Below are 18946 nucleotides of genomic sequence, written 5' to 3' on the forward strand. Positions count from 1 at the left end.
ACTTTCGGTTGTTTCCTTCAGTCAATAGCGCTTCTTTATTTAATCTCTTCTGCCAAAGCTACTGCCCGTTTCAAAATATACAAAAAGTAAACGAAGGGAACACCTGAACAATCTTAACTTTGATTTTTGTCTCGAGCTCGAATCCTACCCTTAAAGGACAGATGATTTTGTTTTCCACAGTATTCAGTTCTTCATGATCTGATTTGTTTCCTTTTATTTGAACAACGTTCTAATAATATTACGTAAAAACTAAGCAGCTGAAACTTGGTGAGACATGATCAAAAGCAGGAACTATTCTGTTTTGGTGTGAATTTGGATCACTTTCCTTAAAATGATGAAACAAACAGTGATTTCACTTGTTTTATGAAAAGTCTTTGGAGAGATTCTGACATGATTTAAAAAGAAAAGGAAAAAACAACAACAACAACAACAACAACAACAACAACAAACACATTTGTAACAGGGATAAATTGGACTGTTAGTGGTATTTTTCTTTTAAGGAAACAACCCTTTTCTCTGAATGAAACATTGTGGTTTTCTCAAATAATGTTTACAAAAACATTTGCAATTGGCACCTGAAATATTTCCACAGCTGCTCCTGCTGATTTTATTGTACTTAATCGTACCTGAGATCTAGATCTGCGAAATAATCCTCAAAAAACTGAATTAAAATATACGTTGCTTAGTTTTAGCTGCACTCACACAGGTAAAACACCTAAATTTATCCCTGAATCCCAACATGCTGCATTTTTGTTTTTCATAAAGATTACACATTTGGGGGAAAAAAACAAAAAGAAAAAAGAAAAGAAAAGAAAAATAGGCATTCAAGCCTCCGGAGGGCAGGACGTAATTCCCAGTTAAACAAAATCAGCATCATTTTCTGGTCCTCGTGCACAGCTGTTTTACAGAGTCACGGTTATCGCATCAAATAAAGGACATGTAGACAAAAAACAGACATAACTGGCTTTAAAAAAACATGAGTGACAATGAAATGGAATCTATTTACAGGAAATAGTGCGGACAAGTTTATAAAAACACAAACTAGTTTCATAGTTCAGTCTGTAATTCTGTGGACAGTCATTTTCACGTCCACATGATATAATGCCTAATTGTTTTATAAAAATTCCCTCAAGCCCAACATTCAAAAGTGAAAGAACACACACAAATGGATGGATTTTTCCAGATGTCTTTGCAGTTTCAACACTGCAGCACCAAACATTTACATCTGTTACTGGCTACATAATTAGCTACTAAACATCTCAATGACCTCTACGCCTCTACTGGTCATTTTTTTACCTGCTTAAAAATAAAGGTAAACTAATTTATTTCTGTATCCTTAGATACAGCACAGTCGGTTCTGTACTCACCACAGAACCCAAGAAAACTACAGCTGAACTAAAGAAGGGAAACAAAAGGAAATGATTCCTTTTTATGAAATGCAGAACTATAAACGAATCAGTTTCATATCTAGAAAATATTCAAAGAGAAATGCAAACTGAAGGGAGACGTTAACTCTGCTCTGTTGCGTTCCTGAGATCCCGTCCTGAGATCGTTTCTTCCCGCCGATGATATCCAAGAGTAATGGAATTCATTTTCATTTTCCCTTTCACTTTACTGCTTCGTTAACCATCATATCTGAAAACAACAAACAACAAATAATGAATTAAGATTCTGTACCATCCTTTGAGTTTGAATCTTCAGTGCTCTTCACCTAAAGAGTTAAAGAGCTGCTGAGACAGTAATATTTGTACTGCAGTACATAGAATCGGTGGGATTGTCATGCATACTTTATTTAGGTAAGTAGCAAGATGTTTCAGCTCATCGCAAACACAACTACTCTGATGAGTTGGCCTCTGGGAGCCTGTCCCATTCTACGGTTCCTGGAAATGAGTTAGCCTTTTGTATTTTGGGTTCCCCTGTCCTAACCGTGATGGGTTTTAGAACAGTTTTTTGGTTAGATGCCTGAAATAAAGTCAGTGACTAACAGAAGCTTGGAGTATTTTTACAGTTTGTTTTAGAGTAAAAGTTGTTCGTTAACAAGCGGTTTCACGATCCTTCAGACATTCACGTCATCACACTGAACATGCCTAAGTTATAAACTCCGATGTTAGGATTTTACTTTTCTCCAAGGATCACAAACTTGCGAGTCTCATTTGGTAAAAGATTTTAATTATTTACACCTATTAAAAAGTAAAAATATACTAAAAGAAAAAACCCAAAACACATAAAAGTACAAGAATTGGTCAAGATTGTCTTGCTGAATGAAACACGTACAGTCATAACCTTTTATTTCCCAGTTTTGTTCTGCAATTATCCACGAAGTGGAAAAGTCCCACTGTTTTTTTTGTTTGTTTGTTTTCAAAGGGAACCAGGTGTGGTCCTCAGTCCCAGGGTTAGCCTACAAAAATACATCAAATAAAATATGTCATCTCACTAGTACTGTATTTTTCTGGGCTTTTGGTGTATCCAGGGGATATCTGGACTAAGATTTTCCTTTCCATCAGCTAATATTTGTTTGACTAATGCAGAAAAACAAGATAAATCATCAGCAGACAATAGCTGATGGTTATCTGACGCATTTTCTCAAATGGCATCCATCTTTTGTGCTCCGTGGAAAGGACTGTTTATCTGCATGTAACCGAAGCTTGCTCAAACATTACCAGCTTATGCATACTGATTAGAGGTGGGAATCACCATACATCCCACGATACGATATTATCACAATACTTAACTCACGATACGATATTATTGCAATTTTTAGAAATATTTTGCGATATTCAGATTCTGTACATAAAGGTAAACTTTATCAATATTTATTTTATCTAATATCAAAGTCTCACACTCAGTCTCTCATTTCAGTCAGTTTTATTGTTGACAAACTGAACGGTTTGTATTACAGTCTAGTCCAACTTAACTGAATGCAACCATCTGGTACAATTATAGCTATTCTGAACTATGCAATTTATGAAAACTATGCAGCCCCTTCAGCAACTGAAGAATTTGAAAGTAAATTAAAACAAAATATAATTTTACATTAAATAAAAAAGTTTTAAACTTAATTAAACTAAAACATGTCTTAAATTAAAATAAGTAAACTGTCATGTTTATTGCTGCCATAAAAAAAGTTAAACACATTTGGACAGTGTCAGGATTCTTGCTCAGAAAAAGGATCAACATGCTCTGAAGTCAGAGCACAAAAACTTTTTTGTAACAAAATATCGATTTCTGCTGTCCCTGTATCGATACATTATTAGCAAACAAAATATCACGATACTACACAGTATCGATTTTTTCCCCCACCCCTAATACTGATAACAAAAGGCTTGTCCCTTTTGTACAGATTCTACATGAGCCTGTGCAGATAGCTATTTGTATACACTGCTCTAAAAAATGAAAAGGAACACTTTTTAATCTGAGCAAAGCATCAAGTCAGTTAAAGTTCTGGGATTTTGTCCTGGTCAGTTAATCAGCAGAGGGTGTTGTTAATCGGTTTCAGCTGCTTTGGTGTTAATGAAATAAACAACAGGTGTTGCAAGAGGAGGAACAATGAGACAACCCATAAAACAGGAATGTTTTACAGGTTGAGGACACTCACATTTTTTCCCTCCTCATCGTTTCTGACTGTTTTTTCACTAGTTCTGTATTCGGCTAGGGTCAGTGTCACCGCTGGTAGCAGTTGGCCATACCTAGACCCAGCACGTCAATGCGTGCCTTTGCAATTGACCGGCAGAGTCTCAAGAGCATGGAGGAGATTCCAGAAGACTCGTATTTAGCAAGCTTATCCTGAGCACGTGTGAGAGAGGCTGGAGAAGCCGTGGAGAAGGTTATGCTGCTTTTAACAACGTTCAGTTACCCGTTAACCGGTTTGGTGGTGGGTCAGTGATGGTCTGAGAGACGCACGAACCTCTGCAGGTTAGGCAACGGCACAATGACTGCAGTTAGATATCAGGATGAATTCCTTGAATCGTATTGTCACACCCTAGACTTGTGCAGTGGGTACTGGCTTCCTCCTGCTGCCCGGTCACACGTGGAGAGACTATGTAGGTGGTTCCTGGAGGATGAATGCATTGATACCCCTGACTCGCTGCCATGCTGCCTGACTAAATCCAATCGAGCACCTCTCAGGTGTTCAGTGATGCCCTAGTCCAGATATGGGAAAAGATCCCTCAGGATACCAAGCATGTGTGGGTCATACAAACTACTTCCTCAATAGAATTTTGGTAACACAGACTAGTCTGCTGGATTATTTTTTACTTTGATTTTTGGGGTGTCCCTGAATTCAGCCCTCTGTAGGTTGATCATTTTGATTTTCCATCTAACAACAATTTGATTGGTTGACTTTTACATGCCTGCTCTTCACGTGCATTCATCACCATCTTAAATTGTTTAGGTTTGCAGTGTTGTACCTTGTAATGTCTGATGAACCTCATTTGGCAAGTCATCCAGCTCCTTCACACTTTCCAAAAGATTCCTAGCCGTGGCTTCTCCGGAATTCCTGTTCTTCCACATCAACAGCATCTTCAACTTCTGCATGGTCACATCTGTCTCTGCTGTCTGGATATTATCCAGCTCCTTGGAGGTAACATCTAGAAAGATAGCCACCTGTTTCCACTCCTTCCCGAGCCGCTTGGCCACCTGTAGCAGCTGCTTCTCTGACATGTCCTGGCCCTGAGTGGCCACTGTTTTCACTCCATCTGGAGAAAGATGCACATAAACACATGGGTACTTGTTTTTAGTAAGATTTTAGGCATATCTGGAATAGTTCAGGTGTGAACTGTTGACTTGGCCGTAAAGTTGTTCATGAAGTTTTGCTGAAATCACAGTCAGACACTTAAAGATACCTGGCTCGTCTTGCATTCGAGTTCTTTTAAAGGCTAGTTCGTCTTCTGAGGGGCTGCTGCTTCTCTGTCTGCCTATTTCAGAGACGGATATAACATCAGTTAATGTTTTCAAGCTAAAAACGTGCTAAAGTCTAATCGGATTACAAAAAAGTGAAAGAGCCAGCATACTGTTTGTCCTTTTCCTTGGCTTCTTCTCAGTGTTATCCACACAGTCACCTAAGGGAAGAGCAAAAGATGGACGTGGACCAGTGAATCCTTTTTGGTTTATTCGGTTTTCGGTCAACATAAACACAAACTTCCAAAAGACAAAAGTGTCTCCAAAGTAAGACTCATGCACCGGTACCTTCTCTGATGGTAGCAGACCATACAGTCTCCTCAGTGTTAATCTCTATGAGAGACAATTTAAATGGAGGGTGCTGCTCAAAGAAAGCCTCAAAGTAGCCCTTCATCTTAGTGACTGCAAGGGTGAATTTCAGTTCCTGTACAGAGACACACAGACACAACTTAGCTGTGTAGTCAGTGAAATACAAAAGCAAAATCTTATAAATGAGATCAAATCAAAAAGCACCTTTGGATGAGTCTGAACTACTTCTAGCTCTCCTGCTACTTTTAGATCTTTCTGTGGAAGTCCAGTTCTAACCAATGTGTCTTGTGCAGACATCAAACTTCACTGTCAACCTGGCGAGACTTTCCCATCGTGGATTAGCAAAGATAATGAAAGCTGGGTTTCCAGCTATGGCCAACAGACCAAGTAGCATTTTCTAGTTAAAGAATCCACAGGACAGGAACATGTTTGTCTTTCTTTTAGCCACCCAGATATTCATCAGGTTGTTTGTTGTAAATTTGTCATTGCAGACTCTAATGCCACTCTAATCTCCTCAAGTATCTGAGGGAGAACATTTGATGAAGTCTTCTTCTCCAAAAAATAATATTTCGTATTAGAGTCACCATTTTTGCACCAAGGAGGAGAAGATCCAGCTTGCCTTGCTGGCTGAACGTGGACAGAATGGGACTAACACTGAGCAATCAAAAAATAGCAGCAGTGCTGGAAGCCGCCCTGAGGTGCACAAGGAGATCGCATTGAAAGCCCAAATTTAAGACGAGTAAGGTTTTTGCTTTTTGATCCACGTAAATTGCAGATTTGTTGAGAGACACACACCTGAGGTTTGATGTCTCCCTCCGGCTCGCTCAGGAGACGATACGTTCCCTCGTCCAGCTTGCACGTGGGAGGCTTTACTATTTCAATGTAGCGAGTCTTGTAGCCCCGCACCTGATTCTTTATATCCTAGTTTAAAAAAAACATAGCAGGAGTTCAGTTTGTAGGCAACGATGACAGAGAAGTTACTAAACTGAGGGCGTCTCATAAGGACTCAGAGTTCACGGTGAATGACGGTAGGACAGAGCGACGGGAAAACAGCAGCAATGGAAAAAAGACATCATACGGGGAAAAAAATAATCAATGCATTTTTAGAAATAGCCCTTTTTTTTAGGTTATAATAAATGAATGACTATTCACCAGCAACATCCTCAAAAACAAGCACACATGCTCACAAAACCACAAACACTTCCTGAGTGAGTTCAGTAGTTCAAGTTTTTTTTTTTTTTTAAAAATGAAAAAAACCAACAGCTTTACAGCTTTAATGTCATGTAGTTGTCATATTTACATGGTACACTTACAGTAATGCAAACACTATTTTGGCCACTGACATTTTTCTTTTATTTTGATATGACTCTTTGTTTTAAGAAGATGAATACTCGAATCATTTCCCTGCACAAACCCTGCGCTTCACTGTAAATAACTAAATGACAGGTGGTTTACTAAGGCCGGTAGCACAAATTGTAGCTGAAATACAAAATCCTGGAAATCTGCACCACTGAAGCTGTTGGCAGTTCGACTAATTAACAAAAAGTGGAAGCTACATTTCGAACAAATTTCTACAAAATTTCAATGGTGAGGTATTTTTCTGGAGTTTCGTCCAGAAAGAAGTGGCCGTGACTGAAAAACACAAGGAGACTTTTGATGGTCTCATGAATGGAATATTTCTGTGTGCTGCTCCTGCAACGAAGGTATTTTTGCTGCTGTTTTATTTTTGAACTCTACTCAATGTAAAAATAAAAATTCCTCAATTGAAACACAGAATTTACTTTTCACTTTAAGAGAATCATCATGAGAAGTCGGTCAAAGCGTCGGCCGATCGTGTTCCTCTAAAAGTGGGCAGTTAACGGTTTTATATCTACACTCACACATACATATGCATTTTCTATAAATGTGAAACTGATTACTGTCCTCAGTCGTCTGGGTTTAACATGTGCATTTGTTAAACATGTGTGTTTGTGGTCAGGCATGATCAGAAAATAACAATTGCCAATGCCCGTTTCAAAGAAGTGTGCTCTAACTGGATGTTGTGGAAATGAAGACAGAGATAGAGAAAGAAAACAGGATCCTGAAACCCGAGGAGGGTTTGGTTAAATTTGACCAAATTTCCAAAACCATATGTCAGCTTTAGAAATACACCGCAAGTCTACTGACAACCAAAACAGAGCTGGTTGGAGATCTTTCTGAAAAACACCACTTACCTTGATGTCAGACGCACTGTTTGTGCCCAGATAAACGTGGAAGCTGTAGCTGTTGTTGTCAGTGGTGAGCTGCTTGTAGACCAGAACCACCCCATGGTGCTCTACAGCCTGGCTCGTCTGAATGATGGGACCAACGGGCGATAGGGACGTCACATTCCACTTAACGTGGCTCCCTGAGTGATCCACTGTAGGCTCGATGACTGGACGGTTGCCCTTTATGTGCAGGACACTGAATGTCATGTCATTGTCAGTATCTGTGATATAAGATAGAAAAACAACATTTCACATTTAAACTGAGTAGTTATTGTTGTACCGAGTCAGAACTCTTGCTTCATTCACACAGCGTAAATGTGCTGGGTGAATGCCCTACGAGCTTACGAGCAAGGCAGATGGAGTGTGGGAACTGGATGGACTTGAGGACAGACGCGTCCTTATTGACTGTGTCCACATTGAAGATGGGTCCAGCAAACTTCCAGGAGTCATGTAGAAAGGCGCCAAACTTGGACCAGGATAAGACAGAGTACCGCACAAGAACGCGCTCGGACGCTTCAAAAACCAGACCAGTGACCGAACACTCATATGTGCCCTCTTCTTCTAGCTGCACCCTGAAAGACACAAACACAGAGTCAGTGATGCTGAGCTATCAGAACAAAATAAACGTGAGCATGATGCATGGAGACAATGTTCCACTTACTGCAACCGCCCCTTGGACAGTCTCTTCGGGGTAACGAGCTCACTGCCATGGCTCTGTGAAAAGCAAACAACAGCACACAGTAAGGACAGAAACAGGTAAAAGAGTGTGCTACAAAGTGAGATTAATGGCTTAGCAAGCCGTCTCAAGCTTAAAATCAGAGTTTTCTGTGTCATAAAAGTGGATTTTTTTCCAGCTAAAACACCGTGGTAACTTATGCCGAATATAACCTGGTCAGCAGCAGGTTATGTTCAGAGTTTGGGTTTAAAATCAGCTGAAAGTGCCAAGTTTAGACTGATTCTTCTCTTCTCACAGAATGATTTAAAAACTACTGAATAAAGTACAAACCGTGTGTCTCATTGCCACAGGAATGTGCATGTGTTAGTTTGGTGATGCAGAAAACGTTTTAATGTAGCTACTAAAACAGAGAAAACACGTTCGATCGATAAAACTAATTTCACTTTGATCTGCCGACAAACTAAAGCCGTCTCCACGTCTCCATTATTAGGCTTTGGAACAACAAGCTTTAAGTTTCAGAGGTCTAATGTGTAGCCGTCACCTTAGAAAGAAACAGCACAGGGAGCGTTTTCAGGGATGTGTGATAAATCCCAAGATTAAGGATTTTCTGCAGCTTTAATCTCTGTCTTATTTTCAACAGTGTTTACAGTGTTTTACGGCCATATTTTTATATTCTTTAAAGATTTTTAATAACCATTTTATCATCATCTGATAATATTTCTGATTGGAGTGGGCTGCACTCCTGGGGTAATTTTGTGTGGAAAAAGAGTGATATGACCCGTGAAACAATCTTTTTTTCAGGCCTGAAGCTTAATCTGATAACTGCCGCCTTGACACCCGTTATCTCTAACAGGGGTTTCAGGTTTTGTCGAGCCAGCTAACGCACAGAAAGCCTGGCTGTGTTGAACTTTGTTCAGAGTGTAACCCTGTGATGAAGACAGAATTAAGGGTCAGACGAAGTTAAACGGTAGCTGTAACCTCACACGCTTAAAATCGCATTTTGTCAGATAGCACCTGGTTTCTGAGCTCACCTGTTGGACGGCTTTGCATTTTTCACAGCATGACTTGAAGGGCCTCTCATCTGTCAGCATACATAGCAACAAACGGGAGGTTATTCATGAGCCGGGCAACACTATCATGAGTGCAGCGTAGCGCATTACTTGGCATGGGCTTACCTTTCCCATTTAACACCCCTGCTTCAGGTCCAGCACCTGCCTCTGTGAGGTAAATGAATTCTGATCAGCAACTATCACATGAGAATCTTACAGGCTGAAATCCAATTTTAAGCCTCTGAGATATCCCACAAACAAATTTTACAGCCAGTCCCAGGGTGTGTGTGTGTGTGTGTGTGTGTGTGTGTGTGTGTGTGTGTGTGTGTGTGTACGCGAGTGTGTGGATGTTTGCGAGAGGGTGGAGTGTGTTCAGTTACATTTTAGTTTTGATTCCTTAATTAAAAAGCCAGCTGAATCTGATATTTGTGACATAATTATGTAGTACTACTGCCAGTAAAACACAGTTGTGACCATAGACTACTGAGTCATCGCTAAGGTTTAGGCAGCTCCTACAAGCAGGCACGAACATCTACGTGTACACAAACAAGCAAAATAAGAGTTTATTTCCTGGTGTGTCTTACTGTTTATAGAGTCTTCTGCATGGGCTTCTTCATTCTCTGGATAGGAAACAAAGCAAATTGAAGGATTTATAGAAAACTCTTGAAACCAAAATGCAACACATCAGAATACAATGCCTCAAACAGTCACTTCTGTTGACTTTAAACTCATTCATTTGATCAGCGGCAACACGAGGAGTCATGAAGTAGTGACTCTGGTGAGTCAAACAGATCGTACCTTCCTCTTCTCCATCCCTCTCAGTGCCTCCTGTTGAAAGATTAAATAATAAGGAAAAGAAGAAGAAGGAATATTAATGGAAATAGTTCAACTTTTTGCAGCATGCATTCATTTCCTGGGACATCTTTGAGAAAAATCGGCACTTTATAAACAACGCCTAATATAAAAGGTACCACCAGCAGCTCGTTAACTTAGCACAAAGGGCAGAAGCTGGGAAAGGTCAAAACCAACTCTGCCCACAGCACCTGTGAAACTCACTAATTATAACAATTTATCTTGGGTTTTTCCCCCCACCTGATGACAAAACTTCAGTACGTCACTGCCCCAGAGTGTCATCTTAGCAACAGTTTTATTCAGATTAAAGAACGTGTCACTTAACGAGTTTTAGAGGAGCTGGAAGAATAAAGAAAAGGTGTTTAAATCTATCCAAAGCAAAGGTGACACTTGCTGTCTGGATCTTCATATTACCAAGGAAAACAAGAGTGTGATTTTTCTCATCGTCCTTTCCAAAAAGAAAAATTACTCCATCAAGTTATGAAAATGTGGCTCTCACCATAAGCCTCATCCTCCTCTGAATTGTTGTCTTCGTCCTCTGAGCTCTCGTCGGTGGATGTTCCTGTGTTTTCTGTTCAACAAATCGATGTGCAGAGTATGTGTTAAAAGAATTTATCTTTAATAAAAAATAAAAGAGATTCATGCCACAGCTGGCTAAACATACAGTGCTGTGAAAAAAGGCTTGAGCACCACTTATTTCTTTTTATATTGCTTCCAGGGAGCCAGGCGGTCTAGTCATTTTAAAGCGGTCTTTGGCGACGGTTCTCCTGGCTTTCTGAAAGTCTATCAAAGATCTAAAAAACCTCATTTTCAATCTAGTTTTGTAACTTTATTTTCAGAAGAATGTTTTTGTTTGCTACAACCAATTTTTAAATTGTATATTTAGGACCTTTGTCACTAGCAGGCAGCCACAATGTTGTACCATCCCTTTAGGTGAATCTACAAAAAAAATGTTTACACAGTTCAGCAGACATACAACAGTATTTTGCACCAGCAAGGTGATTCTCAAAGAGCTATTAGCCAAAGATTTGACATATTTCATCATGACGTACTTAAAAAAAATATGAGGAAACTGGCCAAAAGAAGTGGCAGAGCTAGAAAAGCATTTATAGCGGATTAACTGTATCTGAAAGTCACGTCCTTAAGAAATAAGAAAAAATACTTAAGAAAGGGGAAACAGGAAGAAAAACTTGGGGTGTGCTAAATTACACAAGAACTGCAAGGGCAATAGAGGCAACAAAATTTGAAATATTTGGTTCAAATCATCATGTGAACAGAAGAGATGCTGTCATAGGGGATTTTTGCCAAAATTGATGGAATTACAAAAGCAGAAAAGTATCATCAGACTTTGATCCACCATGCTATGCCATCTGGAAAGAGTCTTATTGGGCACGGCTTGACAATGAAACATATACAGGCCAATGTAGTAAAAGCAAACCTGGATAGAAAAACACAGAGCGAAACCAGCATCAGTCATGGACTGGCCCCCCAGAGCCAAAGAAGAGCTTTGGATGTCCTTCGAGAAGCGTGAAGAAATATTTCTGAACACTACTTGAAGGAATTACAAGAAAGCTGGGTCAGAGCGTTCAGGCTGTGTTGAAGAATAAAGCTGGTCATCCCAAATACTGACTTTCAACTCTATTTTTGCCTCAAATGTAGTATTTCCATGTGTGCTTGAACGTTGCAATAAATTGCTGAACCCATTTCCAATTTTGTAAACAAAATATAAAGAAATGAGGGGTGGCTCAAGACTTTTGCACAGTGCGATATTTGTGCTTACCTGAACCGCTGCTGTCATTTTCTGCCAGATTATCTGTAAACAGATTAGTGAAAACGTTGAGACGGCTGCTGGTTATTTAGAAAAATCTGATGCAATAATTTCAAAATGTGAGAAAATCCAAAAACATTTATTTCCCACAATTTTATTACTCACTACTATACATATGTCATTGTGATTGTCATTATGGCATCATCACTACTACGGAAACTAGAATACTTTAAATGGTTTGATAATCAACCCCCTCTTTAGTCATACTACCCAGGACCCTGACAGCTGTCAGAGAGAAAAAAGCTGCTGTTGTTTTACCAGAAAAGCAACCATAATTCTGCAGTAAAAACAGAAACAACCAATAGTATGTAACTCGAGGGAAAGCTAAATTATTCAGACCGTTTCTTCTTCTACTTCCCCGACAAAGAAAAACGCCTATTTAAGAGAAAGTAAGCCTCAAGCGCTCAACACTCACATGGTTTAAAAGTCAGAAAAAAGAAAAAAAAACTAGAGTGAAGCATGTGATGCATCACAAAAATAAGTACAGAATTAGAACAGGTGCAGCCCCAGTGAGAAACCTCCAGTTTTAGTTTACTTCTAGGTTCGTGCAGTGTGTGGTTCTTTATGAGGCTTCATTCATATTAGTCACCAAAAAGCCCTGAGCAGGGCTGAAGTACACCAGCAGTTTTTTATAGATGCGTCATTCACGGCAGCTGAACCGCAGCACCCCGTGAACAAGCCTGTGATAAGTGCAATGCATTAACATTCTGGCACATTTACGTAGATGGGGTCCAGAGGAACTGCTGCTGCTTCTCTCTTCCCAGCAGCACTGACTGTCCGTGGACCGGGCCATGTGGCTGAGTGCCAGGCTGGCTAATGGATGGAGCCCCTCCTCATCTGGCCCAGAGAGTTTTATCTTAGACTAACAAGCAGATGCTGTCTTTGCAGCTCCGCTCACAGCGCCTCCCTCATCAATCTCTCTGTCTCACTTTGCTCAATCTGTCTGCCTCACCTCTCCCTGTACTCTCTTCTCCATGCCTCTCTCCCTTGTCCTCATATGCCTCCTATGGCCCATCTCATTCACTGCAGCTGTTGCTGCTGCTGCTGTCTCACAGCTGAGCCAGCGGGCATCCCTCGTCTTTGTCGTTTGGGCATGGCTGCTTCCCTTCATCAGGCTGACAAATAAGGTGGAGAGCAAGTGCCCGCACAGATGCACACATGCAGATGCAATCACAAATATGCAGAGAGTGCTAGAGGCTGTGTGCAGCCTCAAGGATTTGGTTAGTACTGAAAGGTGTTGGCTGCCATCTGCTGGCTGAAAACCATAATACAGAAAAAAAAAAAAAACAGAAAGAGGTTAATGGGTTCTTTTTGTGACTTATTAACTTACTCATTACTTATTAATTCATGTTTTGGAAATATTATTTGAAAGACTGTAGATGTTTAGTGAATCTAAATATACATTTCTCCTACTTTAAATAAGACTAAACTACCAAACACTGGAAATCTGATATCCAATCCAGCTTCGAGTCAGGATCAGACTGATATCGATTTACAGTGTACCTGATATCAGAATGGTAACATACACTCGCTGGCCACTTTTTTAAGTGCACCTGTTGAATCGCTTGTAACCACAATCAGCCAATCGCCTGACAACAAGTCAACACATCTAGGCACGTAGACACGTTCAGGATAACCTGCTGAAATTCAAACTGGGCATCGGAACGAGGAAAAAAGGTGATGTACGCGGTTTTAAACATGGAGTAGTTTTTCAGAAACTGCTGATCTTCTGGGGTTTTCCTCACATAACCATCTCTGGGGTTTACAGAGAATGATCCAAAAAAGGGGAAAATATCCAGCGAGCATCAGTCCTCTGGCTGAAAATGCCCTGTTGATGTCAGAGGTAAGAGGAGAATGGCCTCACTGCTTTTTGCACCTCGTTACACTCGAGCTATCTGAATGCAAAATGGGCTGCAGCATCATCTCCCTGTTAGCTTAGAACACAGGATTGGACAAACATTGCCTGGTCTGATAAGTCTTACATTCGGCTGTTACATTCAGATGGCAGGGTCAGGTAGGGCAAAAACAAGATGAAAGCATGGATCCATCCTGCCTGGCATCAACAGGTCTGGCAGGTGTAACATTTTCCTGGTTGGTGACCATCCCTTTATGACCACAGTGAACCTTTTTTCTCCATATTAAAAAGCTCAAATTATCTCACACTGGTTAATTAAACATGACAGAGTTCGCTGTACTGAAATGGCCTCCACAGTCACCAGATCTCAAGGTAATAGCGCCACTTTTGCATACGGTGTTACAAGAGATTCAAATCATGAAGCAGCAGCTTTCAGGCCTTTCATGCAAATGATATGGAAACAAGGACAGCAAACAGGAAAGGTGAGCCAGCTGGGAAAATATAACGAAAGGACGAGTAAAACAAAATACAATAAGTGATAAATAGATGAGGATGCACACTTTTCAAATAGCAAGAGAACAACTGAGAGCTCAAAGAAAATGAAAACATGAAGAGCTGCTGAAAGAGAGGGCAGGAAAGCAATGAACCGGCTGGTGTTTACCTTTGTTCTCAGGTGCGGGGATATCGCCGTCTCTGTAAGGCAGAAGAGATAACATTCAGACAAATATAAATCAAACAGAATTCTCCAGCTGTGTAAGACTCAAAGTGCTTTTTAATTTATTTTTGTTTTTAAAAATTGTGCAGCTGCACGCTCACGCAGTAGCTGGTACTTCTCCTTTTCTGTACGGCTGAGTAAATCAGTCAAAGAGGAAGTGTGTGGCTAAACGGCCTGCATCACACTTTCTCACAAAACTCCCTTCTCTCAAACGCTGTTGATAGCAAAGGAAAGAGCTGAGGAAACATACAGGCTGGGTCTGTTTCCCATTCAACAACTCAGATTGGACTCTTTTTCATTTATGGCTTTATCATAAGACAGCATCAAGCAGAGCGTAAATATGGCTGTCTATTTTCAGGGCCATTGTGTAATATTGTAATCATACAATGTTAGCTGGCTAATTATTGACTTTAAGCACTTTGTCCTACGCATTTTTATGCACATGACAAGTTTTATCAAATATAAACAAAAGACTGATAAACAGATCGCACCACACTAAACATCACTGCAAGCATCTGCAGTATGGTACTGCTCCTATATTCTTCTTAATACTGCAATAATATATTCAGTGACAGCACCCAGACTTAGATATTAGATACCAGTCTTCCTGACTGTCCAGGAATGTTGTAAACAAAGCCAGACATGAACGCTGTCCAAGTGTTCGTATATGCTGTGTGAAGACTGGTGCAACCTGTTGATACAGTCAGAGCAAGACGAAACACGCCTGTTCAAGGGTAAAAAAAAAAAGCCAACCCCACAAGAAGAACGAGTTCACCACCAGCATGTGTTAAAAAAAAAAAATAGGTCAGCCTTTGTTTTTTCCTGTCTCACTCTCGCTCTGCTGCAATTATGTCCAAATGAAGCAAATGAATCAGGAAGCCTGGATTATTACCAAAGATCAAAAAGTGATACTTTATTTCTTTTGCTTGGCGGCTGTTTCGCCTGATAAGGAGCTGAGGCTTTCCTTTGTTTTTAAACATCTGTCCAGGAAGCTGAACTTTTTTCCTCTCTCTCTTTCTCTCTTCAAGGTCATCTCATCAGCGCCTCTGCCATACAGTCTCACAACAACACCACCGGGGTCATTGCCATGGTAATAGTAGTCATCTCTTCCTGTATGAGTCCTCATGCCTCCTATGATCTTACATGTTTATAAATTAAAAACATAATCGATAACTCAAACTTCTGTGTGGTTTGTCTGTTTGTTTCTGCTTAAAGATAAAACCCGGATCATGTCACAGTCGCAACAGCTTCCCACAAACAGCACAGAGAGGAGTGCGTTTGTGTATAGATAAACAACTGTCACATAGCACCAGCAGTGGAACAAAAGAGCCACCCTTTCTCCCGGTCATTTATTGTCCATACTTTACTGCTTTTATTGCATTTACAGCAAGTTAGAAATCTCTAATCAAATCATAAAGTGAAAGTTGGCCTTTTCCTGCTATAGCCTCACAAACAAAGCTGGAGTTGGAATTAATTTCTATCACATTTAACAGATTCATAGATCTTTAAGGTCTTTTGGCATCTGATCATGTGTTTGGGGACTTTTCCTGCCAGGTGGGGCGTGATGCCGTGCGAGTAACTCAGTAGCTCCGATGACAATGAGTCATCAGTATCACTTCACCTGTCTGTGGCTCACGGATGAACTGATGGTGAATATAACAGAATCACTAAAGACAACTGTATGAATTAGAAGACTACAGTCGGTTAAAACCCGCCGAATAATATCTCAAAGCATCACCAAGCCGCGTGGGCACTGTCGTGTTTCGCTCTGCGCTGCACTTTAATGTGAGGCTGTGCATTAACGTGAACGAAAACCGATGTTTATTGTGTGTTTTTAATTGAACTAAACTGTTGCATAAGCTTTGCTTTACAGCTTCAGCTTTGGCACGCGCTACCAACTCGCTCGGTGATACGTCGTTGTCACACACAATGTTTAACAACAGAGCGGCGCGAGCGCACAGACACCAACAAAGAGATTTTAAACAGACCGTGTTTGCAACGAGGAAGCGAAAACTAGGCAGACATATGTTGTTGTTGTTGTTATTGTTTCATGAAATGCACGAGCAGATGAGCCCCGAAAAGAATACAGCGACAATGACTCCCACTTCCTGTGCGTGGGGGACGAGAGGCGAGATTTTTAGCTCTGCATCCACGCCGATTCGCCCAAAACTGTTCACAATTAAAAAACACAAACCGCCGCGGATCGCGCACAGCAACGCTTTCGACTGATCTAGTAACAACTTACCCATCCTCGAGGTGGCAAGCCGCACCGCAGCTGGCCATCTCCGCCACCATCCTCCGTCTGTGGCCCCGTTATGCTTTCTCTTCTTCACTAGCGTGCAGAGGCTGCGCGTAAAAACACCTGGGAGGCAACATGAGCCTCTCACCGGCGGCGATCGCGTTCTGGGTTAAAGGGCTAAGCATTTATTGGGGGAGACCTCTTTGGCTGCATTACTTATTTCACATCATGCGTCCCGCAGAGTGTAGCATTTCCTCTTTATCGAGAAAAAAATAATTCGGTTTGACTCCCCCGGAAAAAGCGCTCACTTTCCTAAAATCCACAAAAAGGAAACATCAGAGTCCCCTTTTGTGCAGCCTAAATGTGGGATGTGTTGCTTTCTTTCACAAAAAACGTGCTTGTTTGTAAAAAGAAAGAAAAAATAAAGACCACAGATCTTCACATCATAGGACCATCCGAATGTCTTTAGAGCAGCGCCACTCTCAGGATCAGCGCTGCTGCGCAGTTATTGCGCATGAATCTGGGCGGGCCTGCAGCATCCCGCCACAGTGCAGGCTTTGTGGAGTCTTGTTGATGATTTACAGCCCCACGCTTAACGCTTATTAAATAAGTGAGCTGCACAACCTGTGCGAAAGAAATGTTTACTGCTGGAAGCCTCAGACTGTCTGAATATGAATAACGGAAGATAAAAACCACACCGCTTAACTTTCAGGACATGCACAGAGTTTCCGCATACAGAGGCCACCTTTTTGCATGAGTAAGCACGGCAGAGGGTCCCCTGAAGCGATCCCCAAAGGTATTGAAAGAGATAGAAGGTGATGATGATGATGATGATGAAACACAGTTAGAGGTTTATTCTAATCATTTATGTAATAAGTAAAACAAGGTGTATAATGAGGATAGTGGGAGCTGGACGGTTACTTGGTTTACTTCAAAATAAAACAGGCATTTATCTGAGAGACGTTCATTGCGCTGAAAGGAGCAACCAGCTTCCCGTGATGCAACTAGGTCACTTTTGAGCGGGAAAAAATACGCCTGCATTACAGAGAGGTAACCAGCAGATGTCGCATTAGACAACAAAACAAGAAGCACATTCCAACATGATTGATGCACGCGTCTGATGTGAGGACTGATCACTGTCATCATACCATAAAGTTACAGTGGAATCAAATCAGAGAAGGTCAGCGTCCTATGGTGGATCTCGGCTAAGCACACTAGCCAGCAGAGAGAGCAAAAAAAGGGAGGAAGGGCGCTGTGTGTCTGTGAGATGTCCGGTGGGAGGAATGAGTGAGGGATGAAGGGCTTTCTTATTGATCTTCAAAGCACCTTTCTCCTCCCTCCATCCACTCACCGAGTTTGACAAGTGGATGTGTGGTTTATAGGCAAGAGAAAGGAAACACAGAGAGGGAGAGATGCCACAGACTAATGGGGGCATTATCCTAGTCTCAGAGTCTAAAGGGAGAGATCAGCTACTCCTCGCAGGGGTGAGACGATATCCCCAATACCTCAGGAAATCAGAGGAGATAAAGCTGAAGTGGTGGAAAAGAAGGGTGAGAGAAGCAGAGGACAGGGAAGGTCAACTTGATGAGAAGATAAGAAGAGATGGGGGGGGAAAGAGAAAATATAATAGGAAAAAGGGGTCAGTTAAATAGGTTAAGATGTAAATCATGAGAGCAGGAGGCACAAGACTTAAACCTTTAACTCAATTTGTCACTCGAGTTGCAAAAACGTATAATTTAATATAGGCTAGTCTGGTATGAGAGTTCATTCGACCTGGCTTGAGACAAAAAGCTGAAGAGGCTAATGTCAAATTACAACAGCAGTCACCTCAAGGTGCTAGATGAAGATTCAACGACCACACCTGGTGTGGTTTTACGCTGACAGAGTTAGCTGTGTTAGCATTCTACAATTTACTCTTTTGCATGTCAAAAACCAATGCAGTATCAGAAAAATGATTATTTCGAACTCATAATGCTGCTGCAGTAAAAGTTATTAAGACATTTGACCTCATGGTGGAGCTAGAGGAAACAAGAATATCAGTCAGTGGGACACATTGTGGGAACCATGAAATGCATCTATCAAATAATATGTCAGGCCGTGTAGAAGTTACTGACATATTTTAATGGTTAGATGGAAGCTTTGACCTCATAGTGATGAGGGATATTTAAAGAATGACGAAAGTCACTCAGTATGTTTCAGCTGCTGGGGATCTTGCCTGAAGTTACAAAGGGTTATCTGAATCCAGACTTAAAAAGCTCTGTGGAGCTTTTTGAGTCTGGAT

At 41.0% G+C, this 18946-nt stretch overlaps 1 protein-coding gene across 1 annotated transcript; it reads right to left on the minus strand.

Moving 5' to 3' along the window:
• Positions 1-8: 8 nt before the first annotated feature.
• Positions 9-17159, minus strand: LOC146373672 (uncharacterized). Its single transcript, XM_084950490.1, has 17 exons — positions 16672-17159; positions 14373-14404; positions 11809-11841; positions 10528-10599; positions 9975-10004; positions 9761-9796; positions 9303-9344; positions 9159-9208; positions 8113-8165; positions 7797-8023; positions 7419-7672; positions 6001-6126; positions 5185-5320; positions 5010-5057; positions 4842-4913; positions 4407-4694; positions 9-1635 (listed from the first exon to the last, which is right to left on the minus strand). Exons 1-17 carry the CDS (start codon positions 16719-16721, stop codon positions 1607-1609), a joined length of 1578 nt encoding a protein of 525 aa, XP_084806616.1. The 5' UTR covers positions 16722-17159; the 3' UTR covers positions 9-1606.
• Positions 17160-18946: the final 1787 nt, after the last annotated feature.

This window comes from Perissodus microlepis, chromosome 14 (genome assembly GCF_051167445.1).
Source record: "Perissodus microlepis isolate ML-2025 ecotype Zambia chromosome 14, ASM5116744v1, whole genome shotgun sequence".
Taxonomy (NCBI): Eukaryota; Metazoa; Chordata; class Actinopteri; order Cichliformes; family Cichlidae; genus Perissodus; species Perissodus microlepis.

Bases quoted from the DNA above. Each gene is read 5' to 3' on its own strand.
- LOC146373672 (XM_084950490.1), bottom strand. From the start codon at position 16,721: ATGGTGGCGGAGATGGCCAGCTGCGGTGCGGCTTGCCACCTCGAGGAT. The intron at 9,345-9,760 runs GTAAGACACACC...TTTACCTCACAG, and splicing joins TGCAGAAGACTCTATAAACA to AGGCAGGTGCTGGACCTGAA. The intron at 1,636-4,406 runs GTACAACACTGC...TGTTGTTTTCAG, and splicing joins GGTTCATCAGACATTACAAG to ATATGATGGTTAACGAAGCA.